General features: G+C 41.5%; 2 protein-coding genes across 7 annotated transcripts in view; both read right to left on the reverse strand.

Moving 5' to 3' along the window:
* Window positions 1-12,456, reverse strand: part of SPAG1 (sperm associated antigen 1) — a 44,196-nt gene extending 31,740 nt beyond the window's left edge. Inside the window, exons 1-7 of one of the 2 annotated variants that reach the window (XM_075415789.1) lie at window positions 12,387-12,456; window positions 10,358-10,499; window positions 9,620-9,779; window positions 9,127-9,252; window positions 4,412-4,479; window positions 2,152-2,270; window positions 1,550-1,655 (exon numbers count right to left, since the gene is read on the reverse strand). In XM_075415789.1, the coding sequence (XP_075271904.1) occupies window positions 1,550-1,655; window positions 2,152-2,270; window positions 4,412-4,479; window positions 9,127-9,252; window positions 9,620-9,779; window positions 10,358-10,497 (719 nt within the window). In that variant the 5' untranslated portion in view covers window positions 10,498-10,499; window positions 12,387-12,456. Of the gene's footprint in view, window positions 1-1,549; window positions 1,656-2,151; window positions 2,271-4,411; window positions 4,480-9,126; window positions 9,253-9,619; window positions 9,780-10,357; window positions 10,500-12,158; window positions 12,338-12,386 lie in introns of those variants that run through there. The other variant, XM_075415790.1, reaches the window with a different exon arrangement.
* A 1,268-nt stretch (window positions 12,457-13,724) lies between these two features.
* POLR2K (RNA polymerase II, I and III subunit K) lies at window positions 13,725-17,004 on the reverse strand. Of its 5 annotated transcripts, none has more exons than XM_075415791.1 (4): window positions 16,890-17,004; window positions 15,191-15,254; window positions 14,316-14,408; window positions 13,725-13,887 (listed from the first exon to the last, which is right to left on the reverse strand). In XM_075415791.1, the coding sequence occupies exons 2-4, from the start codon at window positions 15,249-15,251 to the stop codon at window positions 13,865-13,867; spliced, it is 177 nt and encodes a 58-aa protein (XP_075271906.1). In that variant the 5' UTR covers window positions 15,252-15,254; window positions 16,890-17,004; the 3' UTR covers window positions 13,725-13,864. The 5 variants fall into 5 exon arrangements, with proteins under 5 accessions (XP_075271906.1, XP_075271907.1, XP_075271909.1 ...); XM_075415792.1 differs by having other exon boundaries at window positions 16,819-17,004; XM_075415794.1 differs by having other exon boundaries at window positions 16,968-16,990.
* Window positions 17,005-20,319: the final 3,315 nt, after the last annotated feature.

Raw genomic sequence — 20,319 nt, forward strand, 5'->3', positions numbered from 1 at the left:
TGCCCCATGGGGGTCAAATATGGAAAGACTCTCCATTAGGAAGGATTCTGCCCATCTCTATTAACTAATACCTTATTTACACCCCAAAAGCAGAGATTTTTACTTATTTTTATAGTATGCATTTGTATTTTATTTACTGTATACGAAATACAGCTATGGTTGTTTTTTATATTCATGTTCATGTACTAAAAAAAAAAACAACAAAAAAAACAAACAAGAAAGATGTTAAGACTGCAAGTCAAGAACAAAAAGATACACACCAAATGTCCCAGTTTAAACAATACTGTTGTGCACATATATACTTCAACAATCTCCAGGTAAATTTTCATAAGCTGTTCTACAAAACTCTGCCTCCTTCAGTGACAGCATGAATGGTGCTTCCGAAACATAAATATGTTCAATATTTATTTTATTGCTGCTGTATGCAATTTATTCCTATTTATTATTTCCTCTATACTTGTCTGCACTGACAACAGACACACTAATTTTCCTTATAATTTTTTTTAGGGTATCCCACTATAATATCATAGCCCATGAATTATCTTAACACTTCATCTCACAGCAAGGCCATATCATTATCCTCAGTTTACACTGGTAATTAATACACCAAGATTCCTATATGCTCTCAATTTCTAAGTGACAACTTTGACACTTTAAGGATTTGTGGGGTTTTTTAAGTCCTTATGATTTCAAAGCACAGAATTTCAAACACAAAATTCTTTCCTCTAATGTTAGTTTCATGTGTGAACACCAGCATTTTTGCAAGTCAGACCTCTAGTGTCTCAAGGTGAATAATCTGCAAATGAGAAACAAATGTTGGTCTCGTGAAAATCCTGGTTTGTGTAAATGGCATCATGTCTGAACACTGTGAAAAGAGTAGAGAAAAAATATAGTTCTCCCAAGGCACCATTAAAATATCTTGACTGAAATACTATGCTTCTCTTCCTGTCATGCTCAAGTCCGTTCACCTTCAACTTTTCTACTTTTGAAACAAATACAACAGAGGTACTGTAGCAACAACCTCTACATAAATAATGCCAAAGTCTGAATGTAGTCCACTGGGCACTAAACAAGGCAAGCAAGAGTCTCTTTTTTTTTAATCCTATCTTTATATACCTTTTTTCTCGACTGCTACCAATTACAGACAGGGTTATGATGAAGCTGCACACAATGATTTTTCCTTCTGCTAAGAAGAGGTTATTAAATCAATTTTACTTATTAACAATGGAGACAATCCTACCGATCCTGCTTATCCTTTTATTTTTGTAAGCCTGCCCTTGAATCTCAATGGTTTTGAAAAATCGGAAGAAGTCTGTGACACCTGCAGACTGCATCCCATCATTATCGACTTCTCTTCCTGATGAATGAAATTAATTCTAGGATGCAACAGTGCTTTAAGTATTCTTCTGCCAAATCTTTTTGCCCTTTTGAAAATAATCTAATTGTCACTGGTAGCTTCAGTAAGAACTTGCTTCATTTAAGATAAATATTAAATAATATTCACAAGTAACAGTCATTAAAATAAAAGAACATAATAGTGTTTACTCACCGAGTGTAGTAAGTCACTGCTTCTACATAATCGCCAATGCCAAAGGCTTCATTGCCCTTTTCTTTTTCACGATTAGCAATAAAAATCTTCTCTTTCTTTGTCATGCCTAGAAAAAATATTGATACATAACAACTAACAATTTGCACAGATGCAATCAAAATACTGTCAGCTAAAATACTCTGAATGTCATAATCTGTATATTATTTTTTAAAAATAACATGGTTTACTAAAAGTCAAATTTGTATGTTATTTTCTATAATAAAAACCTAAATTCTTCTGATAAGCATACAATTCAGAATGTAAAATGAAAGCAGTTGGCTAACCTCTACCATTGTTTTATAATAGCAGAAGTATGCTTTACTTTTTTACCAGGCGGTCTTAACCTACACACAATATTTTAACTGATTATTAACACCAAGACTAGATCTTTTTTCAAATATGGCTTTAGGCTCAGTTGACCTCCTAACAACTTCTAGCATCTCTAGGGGCTGAAAAACAGATAAAGACACTTTTAACTCTGTAACATGCTTCTTCAATTTGCATTCACACTCCACAACACAGTATTACAATTACAGAAAAATTAGATGTTTCTAAGACGTTACCAGTTGTGTCTATTTTCTTTTCAATTACAGGTGGACTTGGCCTACTAAAGAATCTTGCTTTTGAGTTATTTTCTTCATAGCCTTCATCAATTTTAGAACACTCCTTTTCCACATTGAACCTTAAATTAATAAAAACAACAAATTCAATAACCGCTGCATAGGAAGACTCTTCCACTAATAAAAAGGCATACTATATTTCCGTTATAATCTAAAGGAAAAGAGAGATAAAGGCTGTGTTCAATTATCCATTACAAGTTAGGAAAAACATGTTTAGTCTTATCTCCATTCCTTGTGTTCAGGGGGTTTTTTGTGCTTCTCCTGCTTATACATTACCTCCCCTCTTCCTCCTCCCTTCTGGTTAAAACCAACCAAACCAAACCAAGACAATGTCTGTCTTGCCTCCTCGCCATCTCCCCCAAAAGACAGGTAAAATTTAAGAAACAGTATCAATCTTAATCAATTTTAAGAAACAGGCTCAATCGCAGCCCTATCAAACATCTCTACTATCCTTTGCCAAAATACCTATGAAGCAGCTTCAAAGCAATTAATACAGTAAACATGAAAGAGATTTCAAAGTAGTCTCAGACACTTCCAAGGCTACTTTGAAGCAGTTTTTGAAAACAGTTTTTAGGAATTTATATCAAATAAATATTGCTGCCATAGTCCTATAAAACAAACACAGTAATAACCAATTCCTACACTATCTAGAAACACTACACTCACTGCTTTTCTGTTTAGGACTTAATGAAAAATAGCCTTTGCTTTCCACAATAATCTTGACAATATGAGTAATTTATATCTGAAAAAGCGACACAAATTTGAAAATTTATCCAATTCAAAACCTTTTCAGGTAAGACTAATTGTTCTCCATTTTGATTCTGATCTTCTGCTAGCTTACTTTTACCTTCTTATTATAAATTAACCACACTTCAAAGTAAGTGTTTTAAAATATATAGTGAAACATTTTGTTCAGAAATTACCTAAACAATTATTTGATGGTTTTAAAATTATCCTCAAAATGTCTGAAAATACAATACGCTTCAAACTGGAAAATTTCTTTCGAACAATTTCTGTTTCAGTGTACTCGTATAATCCATAATAAATACATTATATGGGAAAATTCACAAACTGCATCAGTATGCTAAAGCACTTAAAGATTGAGTATGTAAAAATGTAGACAAAATACCCAAATGATTACTTTAAATGATACAGAGGAATGAGGGATGAAAGAATGAATTGTTGCAGAAGTTATTTTGATAACCTATTTTGTTTGTCCACATTTAAGCAGGAATGCCCCAATTTCATCCATGAAAACAACTGTTATGTACAACTGTTTGTAAGAACAGCATCTTAATGCAGACAGGGTTTTTGTAGGGGTTTTAGGGTAGAGTGAGGCATTAAGAGTTTCATTACCCAAACCTCACAGTCTCTAGATTTAGCTCCTCATCTACTGCACTGGAAACCTGTGCCTCCTCACTCTGACTCTACAGCATCATACTCCAGATTTCAGGAGCTACAGAGAAGCTGCTACCATGCAAAACAGAGAAGTATGTGCATTTTGCCCTCCGTGTTCAATAATTTGGGGGCATCAGTCTGTCACGTACCTTGGGAGGGTAATATGCCACCATTACACGATACAGGGAGTGTCTTTGTGTCAAGGCTCCATCTACTTTAGAAATAATTGGTTAATGCCTAAACCTCTGATTATGTGTAACTGAATCTGAGCAAACTGATGCACCTGCCTCAACCTCATTCTCTGAGGTCAGTGGGGCTCGGTGCAGTAATAAGGATGCATCAATTTTGGTTTTAACTTAGAATTGTGACTTTAGATACGCAGAAGTACAAACTTATAAACCCATGTTAAATAACTTTAGAAGTGCTTTCAAAAAACTCATAAATTAAGCTAATTGTAATTCCTTGCTTTTACATACCTCCATAGATTTTATATCTTAGATGTTGCAAGGAAAAATGAAACTGGAAAAAAAACCACTTTATATTTTCTGCAGACTTGCTATATTTCACACAGCTTTTACAGAAGTATAGACTAACTTGTAGCTGTTAACACCACAATGCATCATTTGCATTTTAACACAACATTTATTATGAAAAACCTAAGTTTCACCAAAGTATTATAATTCCGTAAATGTTGACCTTAATACTATGTTTCTGGAAAGTACTTGAAAAAAACAACCACCACATTCCATTATTAAACAAATAAATAAGATTTAATAAAAACTTCAATATAAAGGATTCGACATACTTGTCCCATTCACTGTAATCCCGTGGTAAATTTTTCTTGTTTCTTTGTTTGTTTTGTATTTTTTTGTTCTGAAAGAGAAACAGCCAGCCTGTAAGATAGTTTTTTAAACTGGAAATTCACAGCCTTTTATTTCTGCAATACATATTCCTACTAACACTACTCATGACTAATCTCAGCATAGTCTTGAAAACTTAATCCGTCTTGCTTTAAAAAAAATCTTCACGTATTTCATGTATCGTTGTAATCTGAGACACTCTTCAGTCTCATTCTTTCTCTCCACTGCCTTGTTTCACGTTACAGAGGCACTGAACAAAACTTTCAGATAGGAGACTGCTCTTCCTAATTAGTACCTTGTGCTGCCATCTTCCAAACCATCATTTCAACACAGCAAGGGAAAACTCAGTCTTGGGAAAACCCACCTTTGTGATGAGGTGTTTGACACTAAGACTGAATCAGTAACCTTGTTTTAGATTTGCCATTCCCAAGAGAAAGCAATGCACAGATTTTGATAGTCCCTGGAACCCTCACAACAAACTTAGAAATGTTTGACCTCAAAAAAGTGCCTGCACTTCTTTTGACTATTTCACTCTCCACTCAAGCTAATTCCCAAGATGATTTACACTCATTCTAGCTTTTAGATAAACTCCATAATTGAGGTTTGCCTTACCTAAAATTTATCCTTAGGACCTTCCTGCAACAATCAGTCCCAATAACAGATTTGACTGACTTGTATCATAACCCATCTCCTATGCTAATGGAACCTATTCCCATAGCTGGTACCTTTGTCATCTCTTCTACCTCTGTCATGAGACTGTATTTCTGGTATGTCCCTCCCTGCTTGTTGACTTCAACAATACTTAATAGCAAGGTGTGGTTCCAAACATGTATTCCACAGTGGAACAGCGAGTTCAAAATATTCCCTCTACTCTGTCCTGGCCATTCAGCCATCCTCTTACCTTGCAATCCATCGTTCACTGCATTAGACCAACATAATTGTTGTTTGCAGAGTTGCAGATTTACAGTTAGCTAGGCTCAAACAAACAATTTGATACAAATTACAGTACAATTCCTAAATATCTGTACTATTTCAACTGAGCATGTGATAAACTGGACCAAAGAACCAAGCAGCAACTTCTTAAACTAGATTTACCAGTGGTGACACTGTAACAAGGAAATGCTTCCACAGTGGAATGTAAACACCTCAATTTACATAATGCAAATGTGAACCCTCCTGTAAACACTTCTGACTATCTATAATGTTAGGTTACACAAACTTCTATAGTATATAACTTAAGAATTACTCTTAATGTTCTCAGTCTTTGAAGAAGCAAGACAAAATGAAAAATACATTGAGTGATTAGCGCATGTTTGGAGGAGGTAACTCCTAAATATGGCTTCCATGAATTATCATTACATATGCATCGTGGTGCATATTACAAACTTACTAATGTAATAAATATCAAACCTTTTTTTCAAACAAGAAATGGTTAACTTAAATGAGCACAAAAATAGTGAAAGTCTCAGAAGAAAACTCATAAGGTATTAACACTAATAAAACTTTAATTTAGGGAGAGAACTACAGCATGTCCTTTTAAGGAATAAGGGAAAAGTGTTGACTCAAAAATTCACAATTTTTAAAATTCCAGGTCTCATATGCTTGGGACCATTGTAACCAAGCTGCAGCTCCAGCAGAGTTAGGAATTTCTCGATCAGTAATATTTCAGAGCATCTCATCCAAGAGGCTTTGATGAAAAATGTATGCTTGCATACTGTGGAACTATAAAAACACACTAAAAAAAAACCCATAAAACTTTGCCCTTGTCATTTTTCTTGCCAGAACTCACAATGCATGGATCCCACAGGGTTTGAAGGCCAGTGAACAATTTCTGGACCAAAGATCAAAGCACGGACTGGCTTCAGTTCAGGTGACACAGAATTTGGTCTTGGTTGTCCTCTGGGCCCTATGTGATGGCCTAAGATATTACTATTCTGTGTCAGACAACTAGTGTTCTTTGTTAGTTCAGAGTATCCAAAATAATATGAAGGCTATACAGATACTATCACAGTGGATGTTTATAACATAAAACTTGGAATGTGTGTTGCATGCCCTGGACTGTAGCATGAGGAATTTGAGGACAGAAATCCTTCTGGAATAGTACTAGGAAACTGTATTTGGCAAAGGAACCTAAGTCTGCTGAAATCCCATCAATATAGTCTTTTGGAAGTGAGCATCTTTACAGCCATGCTTTAGTTGTGTCCTGGAAAAGTGAGGCAGCAAAAATAATAATTAAGCAGAACAAAACAAAAAAACTCAAGATGTCTCTCCAGTCTTCTTTCATTTTTCAGTATAGATGTAACCTCGAAGTCCTGGGCAGCGTTAAACAAAAAACAGGGGTGTAAGACAGAAACTTCCATATTATGTTAAAAAGGGAAATATTGCATGAAGTTCACTCTTTTTCTATTCCTTTTTGGAAAATCTTCCCCATGACTTCACACCAATATAAAGAAAGCATCGTATAGAGTTATAAGCTATTAGTAGTGAATTGAAACTGTACCTGCATTTAGGATCAGCAAGAAAATCTGGTTACAGACACAACAAGATGCTTCCATTTACCAAACCTGTGGCCGTTGGTGCAATCCACTGTTTTAGGGTCAATAAAGATTTCCAGAATTGGCTTTACTGAAGATACTGAACTTTTTATGCATCAGATCATATAAACAGTCTCCAACCAAGTAACAACATAAAATTATGGAAGGGTTTGTGGATTTCTTTCTAGCAGAGAGGAGAAATTTATCATGTCAACTTTACTGATACCACATTACAAAATTATGTGATGCCAGTGTAAAAATAATTAGTCCAGTGTAAAAAATAATTAGTCCTAACTGATTAGCAAAACATGTTTAAAAATTATACGATTACACATAGCTTTATCAGCAAGAAAGAAAAACTTCATTAATTTTTTTTGAGATTTCATATTACAGGTTTTAATTTAGCGTATACTATAGAAACAGCTTCCTTCTATTCAGTAGTGATCTAGTAGTGGTATAACTGCACTGCTACACAAGAAGACTAAATTCCAAAACTAAATTTCAGGCCTTGCTTCTCCCTTCCAGGACAGGTCTCGATTACTTCAGAGGCTGTCTGCTTGGACGAAAAGAATGGAAATCATAAACCACAGATAAAGCATAAAGCTGTATCGAGGTTTCCTGGGTAATAATGCTAACACCTAAAACTTGCATGGGGAACAGAAGTGATAAAAACTTGACCTGAAGACTGTTGCACAGTTTAAAGTAGGAGAAAAAACCTGAATAAATATTTTGTGTTTGAATGGCGAATACATCCTCTTCAGTGAAACCGTATATCCTAGATTTCAAGCCACTTTCCATCATTTTATGGTTATATTCTAATCTGGATTCACCGAGTTCACATGATACCTTATTTACCATTTTCTGTTCTAGGAAACAGTTATACAGGACATAAATAAAAAGCAAAGCTACAGTGGCACTCTTCATCTCAGCAAAATAGGATAGTCAAGAGGAACATACATTACAAAATGTGAAAGAGGACAGATTAACAAAAAAAAAACAAACAAAAAAAAAAACAGAACAAAACCACACCTTAGTTTCAATACTAACCACTTATAAAGCATTACACTGGAATTCCCAGCCTCTTTGTATACCACATATTGGAGAGTGCCTAGTTACCCAAAACATCTTGGTCTGATGTTTAACCTGACAATAAGAAGTCATTTCTGGCAACACAGAAACACAAATCAGGCATTTACTAACAGATAATTATTCCAATAAATTTGTCAAATTAACAATTAATAAGAAATATCGCATAACCTGTAAGGATCCTTTCATAACATTTCTCACTTCCAAATGTCCAAAAAGAAAAATACTTCACTGAATTTGTTACAAGTGTCCCAGAATTCCAAAGAAAATAGTGGGAATCAGACTGAAGGCATCCACAATAACATCTAAGAATTCAAAAAAATTCCATCCCACACCTACTTTTCTGCCAATCCAACAGCACTGCATTTAGTAAGAAAAGCTGGTCAGAGACAAAACAGATTTCAAGCAGATGAATAAATGGAAAAAAAACATGAGGAAACTAATACCTAGTAAAAAATGTAAATGTTAGTTCTGAAGATTTGTTAATAGCTTTATGACTAAAGCTGGAATATCAACTCAAAGTATAAAAGAAAGGGAATCAAAGGCTACATTATACACCAGTGCAACCTAATATAAAAATGGCTACAGAATAAAACAGTTGGTGCAGGGGGTCCAACATCCACACTGTATGTGTTTCAGGGTATTTATTTTGGACTAGGTTCTGTCTGATACCATGGAACAAAAGCCTGCTGGCAGCTGGAGAAAATCTCCTGGCATCATTTCACGCAGAAGGAACCTAGTTCATACGGTTAAACACCACTTTGAAATGGGAATCAAAGAACGTAAAAGAGTATTTAAGGAGATTTGCTCCAGAAATGAATTCCCGATCAGAATTAAAACATTATTGCAAGACACATGCTAGTACTAAGGAGGCCTTCTGTTTAAGCATTGGTCTCTTGCAAGGGAACTTAAAGGTTTTTATTTTCTGATTAACGAAATAAATCTAGTAAGAAAGGCTCAATGTCTAGAAGTTTGTACATATAAAATTTCCCGATTTTAGAAAGACATGTAATTAACATACATCAGAAAACTGGAGATACCTGATTAGCAGGAAGACAGCTGCTGGAACAACGAATAGGAGGCAAGTTATCTTGTCTTTCATGCAGTGTGTCTGTTCTCAGGAACTGTGGTTTCTTATCATCTTCATTCATTTCTGTCACCCAGCTCTGAAAACAAATAAAGAATATATCTGTACCTTAAAGCAGTAGAGCAGGTATACTTCATAGTCTACAATGTCCCTAACAACTACCCTTATAATGCACTGCTCTTAATGGGGAAAAGCAATTAAGACAACAAGCAATTGTGCTTTTTGATTAAAAAGTAACCTACCAAAAAAAAAAATCTGTAGCATTAAAATGGGCATTAAACATTCAGTGACATTAATTCAAGAAAACAATAAAAAAACTCCAATAAAATCCTTTTATCATTTCATCATTTAATCAAATAATTACATTCTACTTAGGCACAAGAAGAAGACTGATACATCAAAGTGCTTATATTATTGACTATTATAAATTAAGAGTTACACTGTACCATCAGTTCATCATTAATTGTTTCCCATTCTGCAGCTGTGAAATCAGAAGCCGTGGCTGCAGGCTTATCTTTTCTCAGAGCTCTGTTCCTTGGATCTAAATGCTCAATGCGCTTTTCACAAAACAATGTAAGGTCAGGATAACACCCCTCTTCACCAGACCTTTAAAATGCAAAGATGCAAATGTTACAAAAAAGAACTGAACTGCACTGCGTCCTCTGTATTTCTCTCCATGTGTTGTCTCTGGGTAGTCACCACAATGACTGCAAAGAACTATTTTCCCATTACAATTGAATTCTACTATCGCCTAATAACCTTTTTGTGAGAAAATTCCAGCAAGTTAATCTTCAATCACTTCCCAATGGACACACACACAGAGTTCAAAATTATCATCACACTGCTCATAAACAAATGCTCACATCATTTTCAGCAAAAGTTCAAGAAATTATCACAAACAGTCAGCCAAGATGGCTTCATGACAGACCCAAAATCCAGTGGCAGCATTTGAGAAAAACCTGGCACTGAGTTACTCAAACCTTTTGGACAGTTAAAACAGGACTTGGATTTCTAGCATTATCATTTGGACACTTAACACGATTACTTTAACTTTGCATTTTAATTTTTAAATTAGAAAGTCACAAAGAAGTTCAGGACAAATAGAGTACTTAGGTATGGGTTGCTTCAAATTTTACAGAACAGGAATATAATTACTAATCAAGTTAGGAAAATGTAATGTTTACCTTAATACCCTGAGAATCTTTTCCAGGTATTTAATATCTGTGCATTTTTCAATGAACTTGTAGTCCAGATGTCCAATAGGTATTTGATATGTTTTAGTGGTTCCTTGGTCCAGCAAAAATGGCACTGACTCATCACCCATAACTAAATATCAAAAGGAAAAAATGTAGTGATTCTGTACACAGTTATATTAGAAGCAACTCTAATTTAAGGAATAACTCCACAAGTACTCCTGTGTACTATGCTGCAAAGTACTACTATGTTATGCAAGCAGACCTATTCCCACAAATTTCAAATTTGAAGACCTTATCATGCAAACTGTTCTTGACAGAGGTTTACTGATAGAAATACGGTTATATATGAGATATGTTTTGGAGAACAAGTATGTACAATTCTACTGCTTCTGCAAGGCAGAACAAGTCACAAAGACTGCTTAAAGAAAAATTTCCAATTTTTGCTTACCACATTTTCTGTTTTTCTTCAAACACAATATGGTATTACCTATTTTAAGCAAGTCTGGTGGGGATGAAGTAGAAGAAGGTGGAGGACCCCGTACTTTTTTTCAGAGGGAAGATGTTAACCAGCTCATTGTATCTAACAGAACGATAGCCTTTGCCTTCTCTGCAGCCAAAACAAATCCAATTGTTTGCCTTTCCTCAATAACTGCATTTTCTGGGCCTCTGATTATATTACTGTGCTAATCTGAATTTTTTCCAGTAAGTCTGTAAGTGATAAAGTGAGGTGTTAGGGGACTGCAGCATCTCTCCTACGAGGAAAGGCTGAGGGAGCTGGGTTTGCTTAGCCTGAAGAAGGCTGAGAGGAGACCTTATAAATGTTTATAAATATCTCAAGGGTGGGTGTCAAGAGGATGGGGCCAGACTCTTTTCAGTGGTGCCCAGTGACAGGACAAGGGGCAACGGGCACGAACTGAAGCATAGAAAGTTCCAGCTGAAGATGAGGATCTGAGGGTGACCAGAGTACTGGAACAGGCTGTCCAGAGAAGCTGCGGATTCCCCTTCTCTAGAGATATTCAAGACCCACCTGGACGCGGTCCTGTGCAGCCTGCTGTAGGTGACCCTGCTTCGGCAGGGGGGTTGGACTAGATGATCCCCAGAGGTCCCTTCCAACCCCTATCATTCTGTGATTCTGTGATCCTGTGTTCAAACTGGATGCCTCCTGTCTCCCTGTACGTTTGATGTGCTTATCTGCATCTTCTTCTATTTTGATTCCAAGCTCTAAGGAGCAGAAATTCTTCTTTCCCCCCCCCCCCCAAGTTATATTTAGCTTAAAGGGATCAGTTATTTTTTAACAAGTACGACAAGGGCAGCTAACTAGTATGTGGTAACAACTATGCATGGATATAAACCCAATTAAAATAATTGCGTTCTAATGCCTAGCATAATCACACATACTAATCTGTAGTTGCACAAAAATGTTCACAATACAGTATCACTTAAATAATAACTGGCCATAATTAGGTACTGCATAAAGACAGGATCCTGCCCCAACAATTTACAGTTTCAGTACAGGAAAAGAATCAACATGCACGGAGAGACGAATACAGGAGATAATTGGACGGCAGTCAAAAGCGAGAGAGGTACTCATCCCACACCCGCAGCGTTTTCTCCCGTCCCCGCGTTTCCCTAGGTGCCCGGAACAGGGCGTTCCCTCGCGGGCCGGGAGCCGCCACAGCCCAAGGCGCCCTCTCCTCCCTCAGCGGGGCAGCTCCCGAACCCGCAGCGCCGTGCCCCGCTTCGCCGCCGCTGACAATACGGCCTTCACCCCCCGGAGTCCGCAGTTTACCTCCAAATCCCACACCGAAGGCTCCCCTCACACCGCAGCCGGAGCCGGGCCAGCGCGTGCCTAGCAACTGTTACCATGCACAAAATGGCGGCGGCGCGCCCAGGCGAGCGGCAGGGAAGAGAGCGCCACGGCGCGGAGACGGGGCCGCCCGCCCCAGTGCCCGCCTTGCGAGGCTCCCGCCGAGCCCGGCACCGACCATGGCGTCCTGCGACAGACTTCAACGCTCACCTGCCCGGTGCCGCGCTGCGTCCCGGAGACGGGCGCAACTCGGCTCTCGCCTCAGCCGGGGGGCGCCCGGCACCCGCCGCGCATGCGCAGCTGGGCTGTGGGGCTGCGCGCCCCTTCCTCCGCCGGGCGGGGCAGAGGCCGCGCCATGGCGGCTGAGGGGAGCGGCGGGACGGGGGAAGAAGCACGGCGGCTGGGGGGGGTTGGTTTGATAACACCTCACCCGTTTGTTTCCAGCGCCCTTCGCCCCAGGCCTACGCCATGAGCCCTGGGCTCGCCCTTCCAGCAGCCCTGTCGGGAGCTGGTCCCTTCTTTCTGCTGTGCAGGGAGAAGGTGCGCGCTACGCCTGCCCATCTGGTGATGAAACCGATGGCAACTGCCTAGTAATACCCTCGGGTATAAGAGATGAGGTTATCTGGCTTCCAAGGAAAAACCTAGATAAAATGTCTTCACAGCTAAGAGCTCAACAGCTGCAAAGCAAAATCGCAGGAATGCTTTTTTATCCCCTAAAACGACCCACCGTAAGTTCATTTATGACCCAGGTCATGCAGTAACAAAGATACCTTACTATATTGTACTTAATATATTGTTAAGAGTTCTCTCGTTATCTCAACATTAACAGCATCATTAGCACCCTCAAAACTGATATTTGGAAGCACTTAAGGACACTAAATTAGCATCAGGCACAATCCAGCAGAATTTGGTAGCAGACTTCAGTGATTTGGATATTTTAGTATTACTTAACACACATTGCAAATAGACTGATGCAAAAAGTTTTGGCTCATCACTACAAAACAACCACTTTGATCTCTTTCATACAGACCCCTGATAAGTTATCTGAAAAGCAAAACAAGATGCTACTTTAGTTCTGTGACGCTACCCAAGTTATCTTTCTAGCACAGACCTAATGCTTTCCTTGAGTACAACGAAGTCGAGAAGCATTTGGGAACATCTGTTTACACACTGCTTCACGTCTCCTTTGCCTCCCTCCCCTCTTCTTTTCTGAGAGATTTTTTTGGACACTTCTTCCACAGCTGGGTGCCTGAACTGGGTGCTCCCAAGTCCTTTGAGATTTGCTCTTTTGAAATCCAGGTCCATGTTTCAGACCTAGCCTTGTGCAGCCTTCTATTTATTTTCAGTAGAATTTATTCAAACCACAGTTATGCAGTTCATAGGAGTCCAAAGAACATTTAACAAAGCTAAAATGCAAATAAAGTTTAGATGAAAGTAATGAAAACCAGGTTAACTCAAAAATAACATACCACTGAACTTAACTACTACATACTCTGACCACAATTTAAATGACAGCTTCAGAAATCTGTTGCTTTAGTACAGACTAAATTTAGTATCACAGTAAACTTTAATATTTCAATATCTTAAAACACAAATAAAAGCATGCATTTGTACAGAAATGGATTTACAGAGCAAAGTTATCAGAAAGATTAAACTGCAGCATAAAGTCACTGTATCTTCAGCAGAAGTCATCGGGCATCAAAAACCACCACTGGTATAGGCCAGTTAAAGAAAAAAAGATCAGGGGGAGGGGGCACGAAAGGGAGATGGCCTAAATCTAAAGTCACAACTAACTACATAAAAGCATTTCAAAACTCCTCTTTAATTAACCCCACCAGACTTTCCTTTTGTTAAAAGGCTCACTAATATCAACTGTTCACAGTATGTCACCCAGCAGACTATCACAGCTTATTATATTTTGCACAGAAAATGGAAAAAAGAGAGAAAGTGCCAGGAAAAAACACAAGATTCCCAGTCACACTGCAGAGATTTCCCTGTAGTGCTTTGTGTTGCTGTATTGATTTTTGGCCTTGAAGGATTCTCACACAATTACTCAAATCTTCCATTCGGTTTCCCTTATATACCTTGTCTCCATCCGCAGCTTCCCAAATGCATTCAAATGCCTGTGGAAAAGGATACATCTTTTTGTCCTTTTCTTGTACATTATTCTGTAGCCACATTCTCTGCATCTGATAGGATCTCTCGCCTTTATTTCGTTTTCTGTATGACATTCTGATGTGATGGAGGAAGAGAAAGGGAGCGGATAAACAAAAACAGCACTGTTAATGCATAGGTAACTTTTAAAAGTCGTAATAGTCAAGTTCTTATTTAAGGCAAACAAAGGATAATAAAAAATAATTGTAGCGAACTTTTATCAAGAGCTGAATGATATCAAGATACTATGCAAAAAAAAAGAAAGCAAACTTCACTTATATTAAGAAGAGGATCTTGCTAAAAATCACCAAATTATTACTGCACAGACTACATTCCACTCTTGATACAATTAAGACTGTCTACTAATGAAAACATAAGCTCAGCCCTCCAAAGCTCCAAGTTTATTTTCTTAACACAAAATATTTGAGATTCCTGAAATGATGACTCAAACTCACTGATTTTTACGTTGTTGACTTATCTACAGGTAGGAGAGAATTTGACTACTGCACTTCAGTAAAGGCTGAGTGACTATACAGCATTTTCCAAAAAACCTCCCTGAGATGCACTAAGTAGGAGGTCCATTATCTGCACCACAAGCAGACACTTAGAGAAAGCGTCCTCTGGAGATGGAGGACCTCCACACAGCAACACAAGCCCCAGTGAACTACGTCCACATTGCTATCCGTATATACAACGTATATGTGGTACCATCAGTGTGTAAAGCTTTAAAGAACGTCAGGATCCACACTGCAACTATTTGCATTTACGTACTCTTCAGTATAATGATTATGCATTCTTCATTATTAAAACACCAAATCTCCAGTGACAAGTAAAAAAATCCACTGATATATTTTCTTTACCTCCACAAATGTAAATCATTGGCTGCTGCTTTGGAGGCTGAACATCCTTCTGTGAATCCATGTTCTAAACAAAAAACACACAACACGCACACCAGTTTGTGTTATTTTTTCCAAGGCACACATAACCATTTCAATATCTCAGTCTAAAGCTAACAGAAGATTAAAAACTTGAAAATGTGAATACAAACAAATTATATCTATATTTGATACACAGAACATTGGGTAGTTCCAGTTGGAAGAAACTTCAGAAAGTCATCCAGTACAACTTCTCAAATGCAGAGTAACATCAGGTTTCTCAGGGCTTTACCAATCTAGTATACAAAACTTCCAAAGATAGAGATGACACAACATTTTCTGTTACATGGGACTTTAAATATTAAAGCTCAATGAGTAATTCTTTCCTCCCTCCTGTCAATGGTAAGACATTCCTTGCTGGAAACGCAAAAATAAACAATTTCTTACGTATCACTCGTGCAACAACAGTGCTATCATAAACAAGTTAAGCCTTGTTACATTTTCCCCTCCTCTGGTACAACACTAGCTAACCTAATCTACCTCTTCATTGATCTAAGGGATTAGAAATCCTAGGCACAGAATGCAGGTAGAAGAGTAACAGGAATTAGAAACAAAGACAAACAAAACAAGAAGGGGTAAAACAGAAGACATTCCAACCTCAAAATCCTAACTGATCAAGAGTTTGATAACTCAGTAGTAATCTTCAGACACCTCGTAATGCCCTGTAATGGTTTTGATTGTCCCGACTTATTTGGAGACAAGTGTTCCTTCAAGGTATCAGATTAAATAGTTACATACACTCCACGAACATTCCACCAAGTAATGTTATCCCAAAATGTACATATGGTTGCAACCATAAATTTTAAGGTTGTTGCTGTAGCACTAGAGATAGTAAACATCCTTCTTCCATCCAGTGCAAGTCTAGACTAGAATGTATCTCCTTGTAGTGTTTTTTGAAGTTGCTGTTTTCCATGTCACTGTTCTGCCTAACATAGAAGACAAGAATTACTAACCCTTATGCCAGTGAATAGCCTTCATGATGCTCCTTTATAAGCATGACTCTTGGATGCTTTTGCTTACATATTACAGTAAGGATTATTTCCCTGATCATCACAGTTTGTTTCAGTATAAATTCAACCGGGAAGACTCTAGGGTCTTGAAAAGGATAGGCTTGACAGAGACAGTTCATCCTTTTTTTAAAAAGAGTCTGATCAGCCCTTGACAAACCACCTTGTCAAAACCCCTGTTATGCCACTCCATTTGAGAGAACTGGAGATAATTCATTAAACCCTACTGCTTTAAAGTAAGGTTTTGCTCTACCATAGCCACAGCGGCACCTTAATCCACATGCTATAGTCTGCGCCAGTACATCACAGTAAGACATAAGCAGTCATCCATTAGCACTTGAAAACAGCAGCATCTTCTAAAACAGAGACCTGAAGCGAGGAGGACCGCAGTTACAGCTAAATAACATGAGCTGGTGCTGCAAGAGAGGCAAACCCGCTCCCTCACGCCCCGCTCGGAGCCCACGAAGGAGGACGGGCCGCCTTCCCGACGGGCCGCCTTCCCCACAGGCCGCCGGCCCCTCGGCCCCGGACACCCCAATTCCGCACCGAGGCCTCCTCCACCGCCGCCCCGCGGGCCTTTTACGCGGGAGAGAACCCCAGGACACCGGGCCTCTCACCACTCGCCGCTGCCCCTCGCCACCGAACGGACCCACCAGCTCCGACACCAGCCCCGGCCCACACTCGCGTGCACTAACAACTCCGCCGGCCTCGCCGTCTCCTCGGCGCCGACTGATGACGACACAGCGGGCGACGGCGGAGGCGGGGCCTGTGCCGCCACCGATGCCCGCGGCCGCGCGTGTCAGGGCGAGCCGTTACGCTGCGGCCGCCGCACCTCGCGGTGCGCTGCCCCGGGAGCGAGGCGGCTGAGGGAGCCAGGCGCCTGAGGGAGCCCCGGCCTCCTCCGCGCTGAGTAATTAGCCTGAGAAATTAATAAATGCTTAGCTGTCAGCGTTAACCACCTCGAGAAAAAGCTCGTAATATGTGGGGGCAAAAGGACGGCCGTGGCGGGTCCGATCGCGTGGCCGCGGAGCGTTAACCCGCCGAGGCGCTGGCGCTCCGGCTCCGCTCCCCCTCCAGAAGCCTCTCCCCAGAGAGCCGCGGGTGAAAGCCGCACCCCGGCGTTTGAACCCGGTGGGCGGCATCGCTGAACCTCGCCGGTTCTGAGGCTTCGACGGGCATTTCGTAGGGTTCGCTGTCTTTGCTTCATTCCTGGAAAAATGTTTTAATGAATGTTGCGTTTTGTGAACGATGCCGGTTTAAATGACAGCATCCCTCCTTTAAGGAAAGGGCTTTCTTAAACTGTTCCTGAATAGTCAGGAAAAACTGTTTCCTGACCACCCAAACGCCTTAATATGTTTTATCAGTTGTACTTTATTGTTATACTTTATTGACGTAGCAAATCAATACGTGACCTTCAGTACATGACTTATAGCTTATCTAAAATAAGCTTGAGGAGTAATAAAGAGTTGCGGTTTCCCTAATTTTGTATTTAAGTTAAGCGTAACGAGAATACAGCAATGATTTCCGACCCCTCACCCGCTTCTCCAGGCTGGTGTGTGCGAAGAAAGCCAAACGTAACTTTTTGAGTGCCAGAACAAGCAAGTGCAAGGAAAATGGTGTGGGGACGGCAGAGCCGTTATCGGTCTCGGTTCCCACTTCCCGGTGCCGCCACGACCTCCGTCCCCTCCGCCGCCGCGGTCGCCGCTGATGGGGGGGGAGCAGAGCGGGGGAAAAAGCCTCAACCCTGGTAACCGCACACTAGGGAGTTGCCATCTCATAAACAAACAAATAAAAAATATCTGGTATTGTTTCTCCAGGCTCCTTAAATGCATTTTAACACGCGTTTGCCAAACCGATAATTTAGAAAGGACTTGCTAACAATACCGCCATGAAAAAGCCAGTTGAAGTTAATTCTGTGAAACGAAGGTCTCCACTATTAAGACAGAAATCGTGCAGTTGCTTGATTATTGACATCCTCTAACTGTTCCCTCGGAAAAAGAGGGTGTTTTACCCGGTCTGAAAGCTTCGGTTGCTTTCGCCTTTTCCGACTGATGCCGTGAAAAGCCAGAGTTAAAGACTCAATCCTCAGAACACGAACTGTAATGATAAAAGCTACTAACAGCTAGAAAATATTAAAGCTGCTTTGTTATAGCTTCACGTTTCTTCCGATCTCTTCTATCACGACTACGTCCTTCGCGAGGAGAACCCCGTTCCGTTGCGGGCTGGTCTTACTTCGGTTTGTTCACTTAGAGGCAATGCTCTCAGGTTTTGGTTTGTTTGGGTTTGGCTTCGTTTGTTTGGATTTGTTTGTTTGGTTTTGTTGTGTGTGGTGTTTTGGTTTGTCTTTTTTTTTTTTTTTTGTGACGCTTTTTGTTAAATCACGCTTTTTGGTGTGACGCTTCTGTTTATTGCATCGAATGCCGCAATCGCAACTGGTGACATTTCTCGGATAAACATTACCCAAGCCACGAAGTCCATCCGGGCTGGAGTGGCCGAGACGGAACTCGCAGCTGCTGTGTCCCGCTTTCAGGAGCTAACAAGCTGCCTATTTCACAGAAAAAGTAATTTATTTTATAAATGAATACAACAATTTGAAAAATAATTTCTTCTGATCCGTGGCAAATGGGGAGGGGGGGCCCTGCAAATTTTCCAGACAGCACGGACAGGGATTACGCTGCCGACTTTCGTCGTTCCCTCGGGAAGCTCCCGCCTCAGGCGCTGCTTCCAGAGCCGCGCACGGCGACTGCACGGCTCGCCTCCAGGTCTGACGCTGTCCTGGCGGAGGGAGAAAGCCGCGAGTGCGAACAGGCGAAGAACCAGGAAAATCAGCGATAACCGGGGGCAAATGTTCTATTAGCGAGGTGAAGCAGAGTAACACCCAGCGCCTGTCCCCCCACCCTGGGGCGGCAAGGCCTTGCCGGCTGCCCGCCGCCGGCGTGTGGGTAGGTGCGCTCGGGGGAGCCCCACCTCAGCCCCGCCGAGCTCAGGAGGAACAGGCACCTCAGCGTTCGGCTGGGCTTGTTTTACGAGAAGATTAACTAAAACGACGGCAAAGCCTAGGCGACGCCGCCGGGCATCTCCCACCCGACTGACAGCGGGGTTAGAGGAGGTGGCACTTGACAAACGCTCCGCGATTGTTTTGCTAATTTTGTTAATTAACTCGAATTAATTAGCACCCTCATAATCCAAACTTAAAGGTTGCGGTGCAGCTAAGGTTTGTCGCCTGGGGAAGCCTTTTGGCGCCTGAAGCCGCCCCTCGGCGCCGGCGCCCCTCGTCAGGGAGCCGAGAGGGTCCCTCGGAGAGGCGGGAAAGCCTCGCCCTCGCCAGGCACCTGAGGAGAAGCAGAGCGGGGAGGAACGGCGCGAGGGGCCCTTTTAACGGCGGGCTGGGCGCGGCGGGGCGGGGGCCGCAGGGCTGGGGTATAAAGCGCGAGGAGAGAGGCAGGCCGGGTCGGTACCCTCCTCTGTCCCAGCGGAGCGGGCTCTCCCGCTCGCCTCAGGCTCCCGTCCCGCCGACGCCCTGCCCGCGCCCTGGAGCGGCGCCGCTCTCCCGAGGGCCGCAGCGCGGAGGGGGCGGGGGAGGCGGCGGCAGCGGTTGGTGAAGGCGGGTAGTTCAAATCCAAGGGAGGGAAAGCGGCGGCGGCGGCCGGTGGGGCCGGTGGGGGTGGAGAGAAGCGAAGCGGCTCCTCGCTAAGGGCAACGGGCCCCAGAGCCGGGCGGCGAGCTGCTGAGGCGGTAGGGTTCCCGTGCTCTCCAGCCAAGCCGGGGAAGGGGGTTCCTGGCCTTCAGCCCCCGCTCAGGCAGCCCCACCGACCACCTCGGCCGCACCTGGTGGTAGGGGACCTCCGGGGTCTGTTTCCTTTGCCAGATGTGGAGGTGAAACTGTCGCTTTGCTCCTGTCCGGCATCCCAGGTGTCGGAGAGACCCTTGGGTGCTGGTCCCTGGGTAGCCATCAGTTATCTTCGTCGCGGGGTAATTGGACATTGCAGTGAATGCGTGTGTAGACCAACTGATAACTGTGCCTCAGCTGGGTAACATTTCTCTTGC

Source organism: Opisthocomus hoazin, chromosome 3 (genome assembly GCF_030867145.1).
Source record: "Opisthocomus hoazin isolate bOpiHoa1 chromosome 3, bOpiHoa1.hap1, whole genome shotgun sequence".
Lineage (NCBI taxonomy): Eukaryota > Metazoa > Chordata > Aves > Opisthocomiformes > Opisthocomidae > Opisthocomus > Opisthocomus hoazin.

Bases quoted from the DNA above. Each gene is read 5' to 3' on its own strand.
- POLR2K (XM_075415791.1), bottom strand. From the start codon at position 15,251: ATGGATTCACAGAAGGATGTTCAGCCTCCAAAGCAGCAGCCAATGATT. The intron at 14,409-15,190 runs GTAAAGAAAATA...CCATCACATCAG, and splicing joins AATGATTTACATTTGTGGAG to AATGTCATACAGAAAACGAA. The intron at 13,888-14,315 runs GTATCCTTTTCC...GGCCTATACCAG, and splicing joins CAAGAAAAGGACAAAAAGAT to TGGTGGTTTTTGATGCCCGA.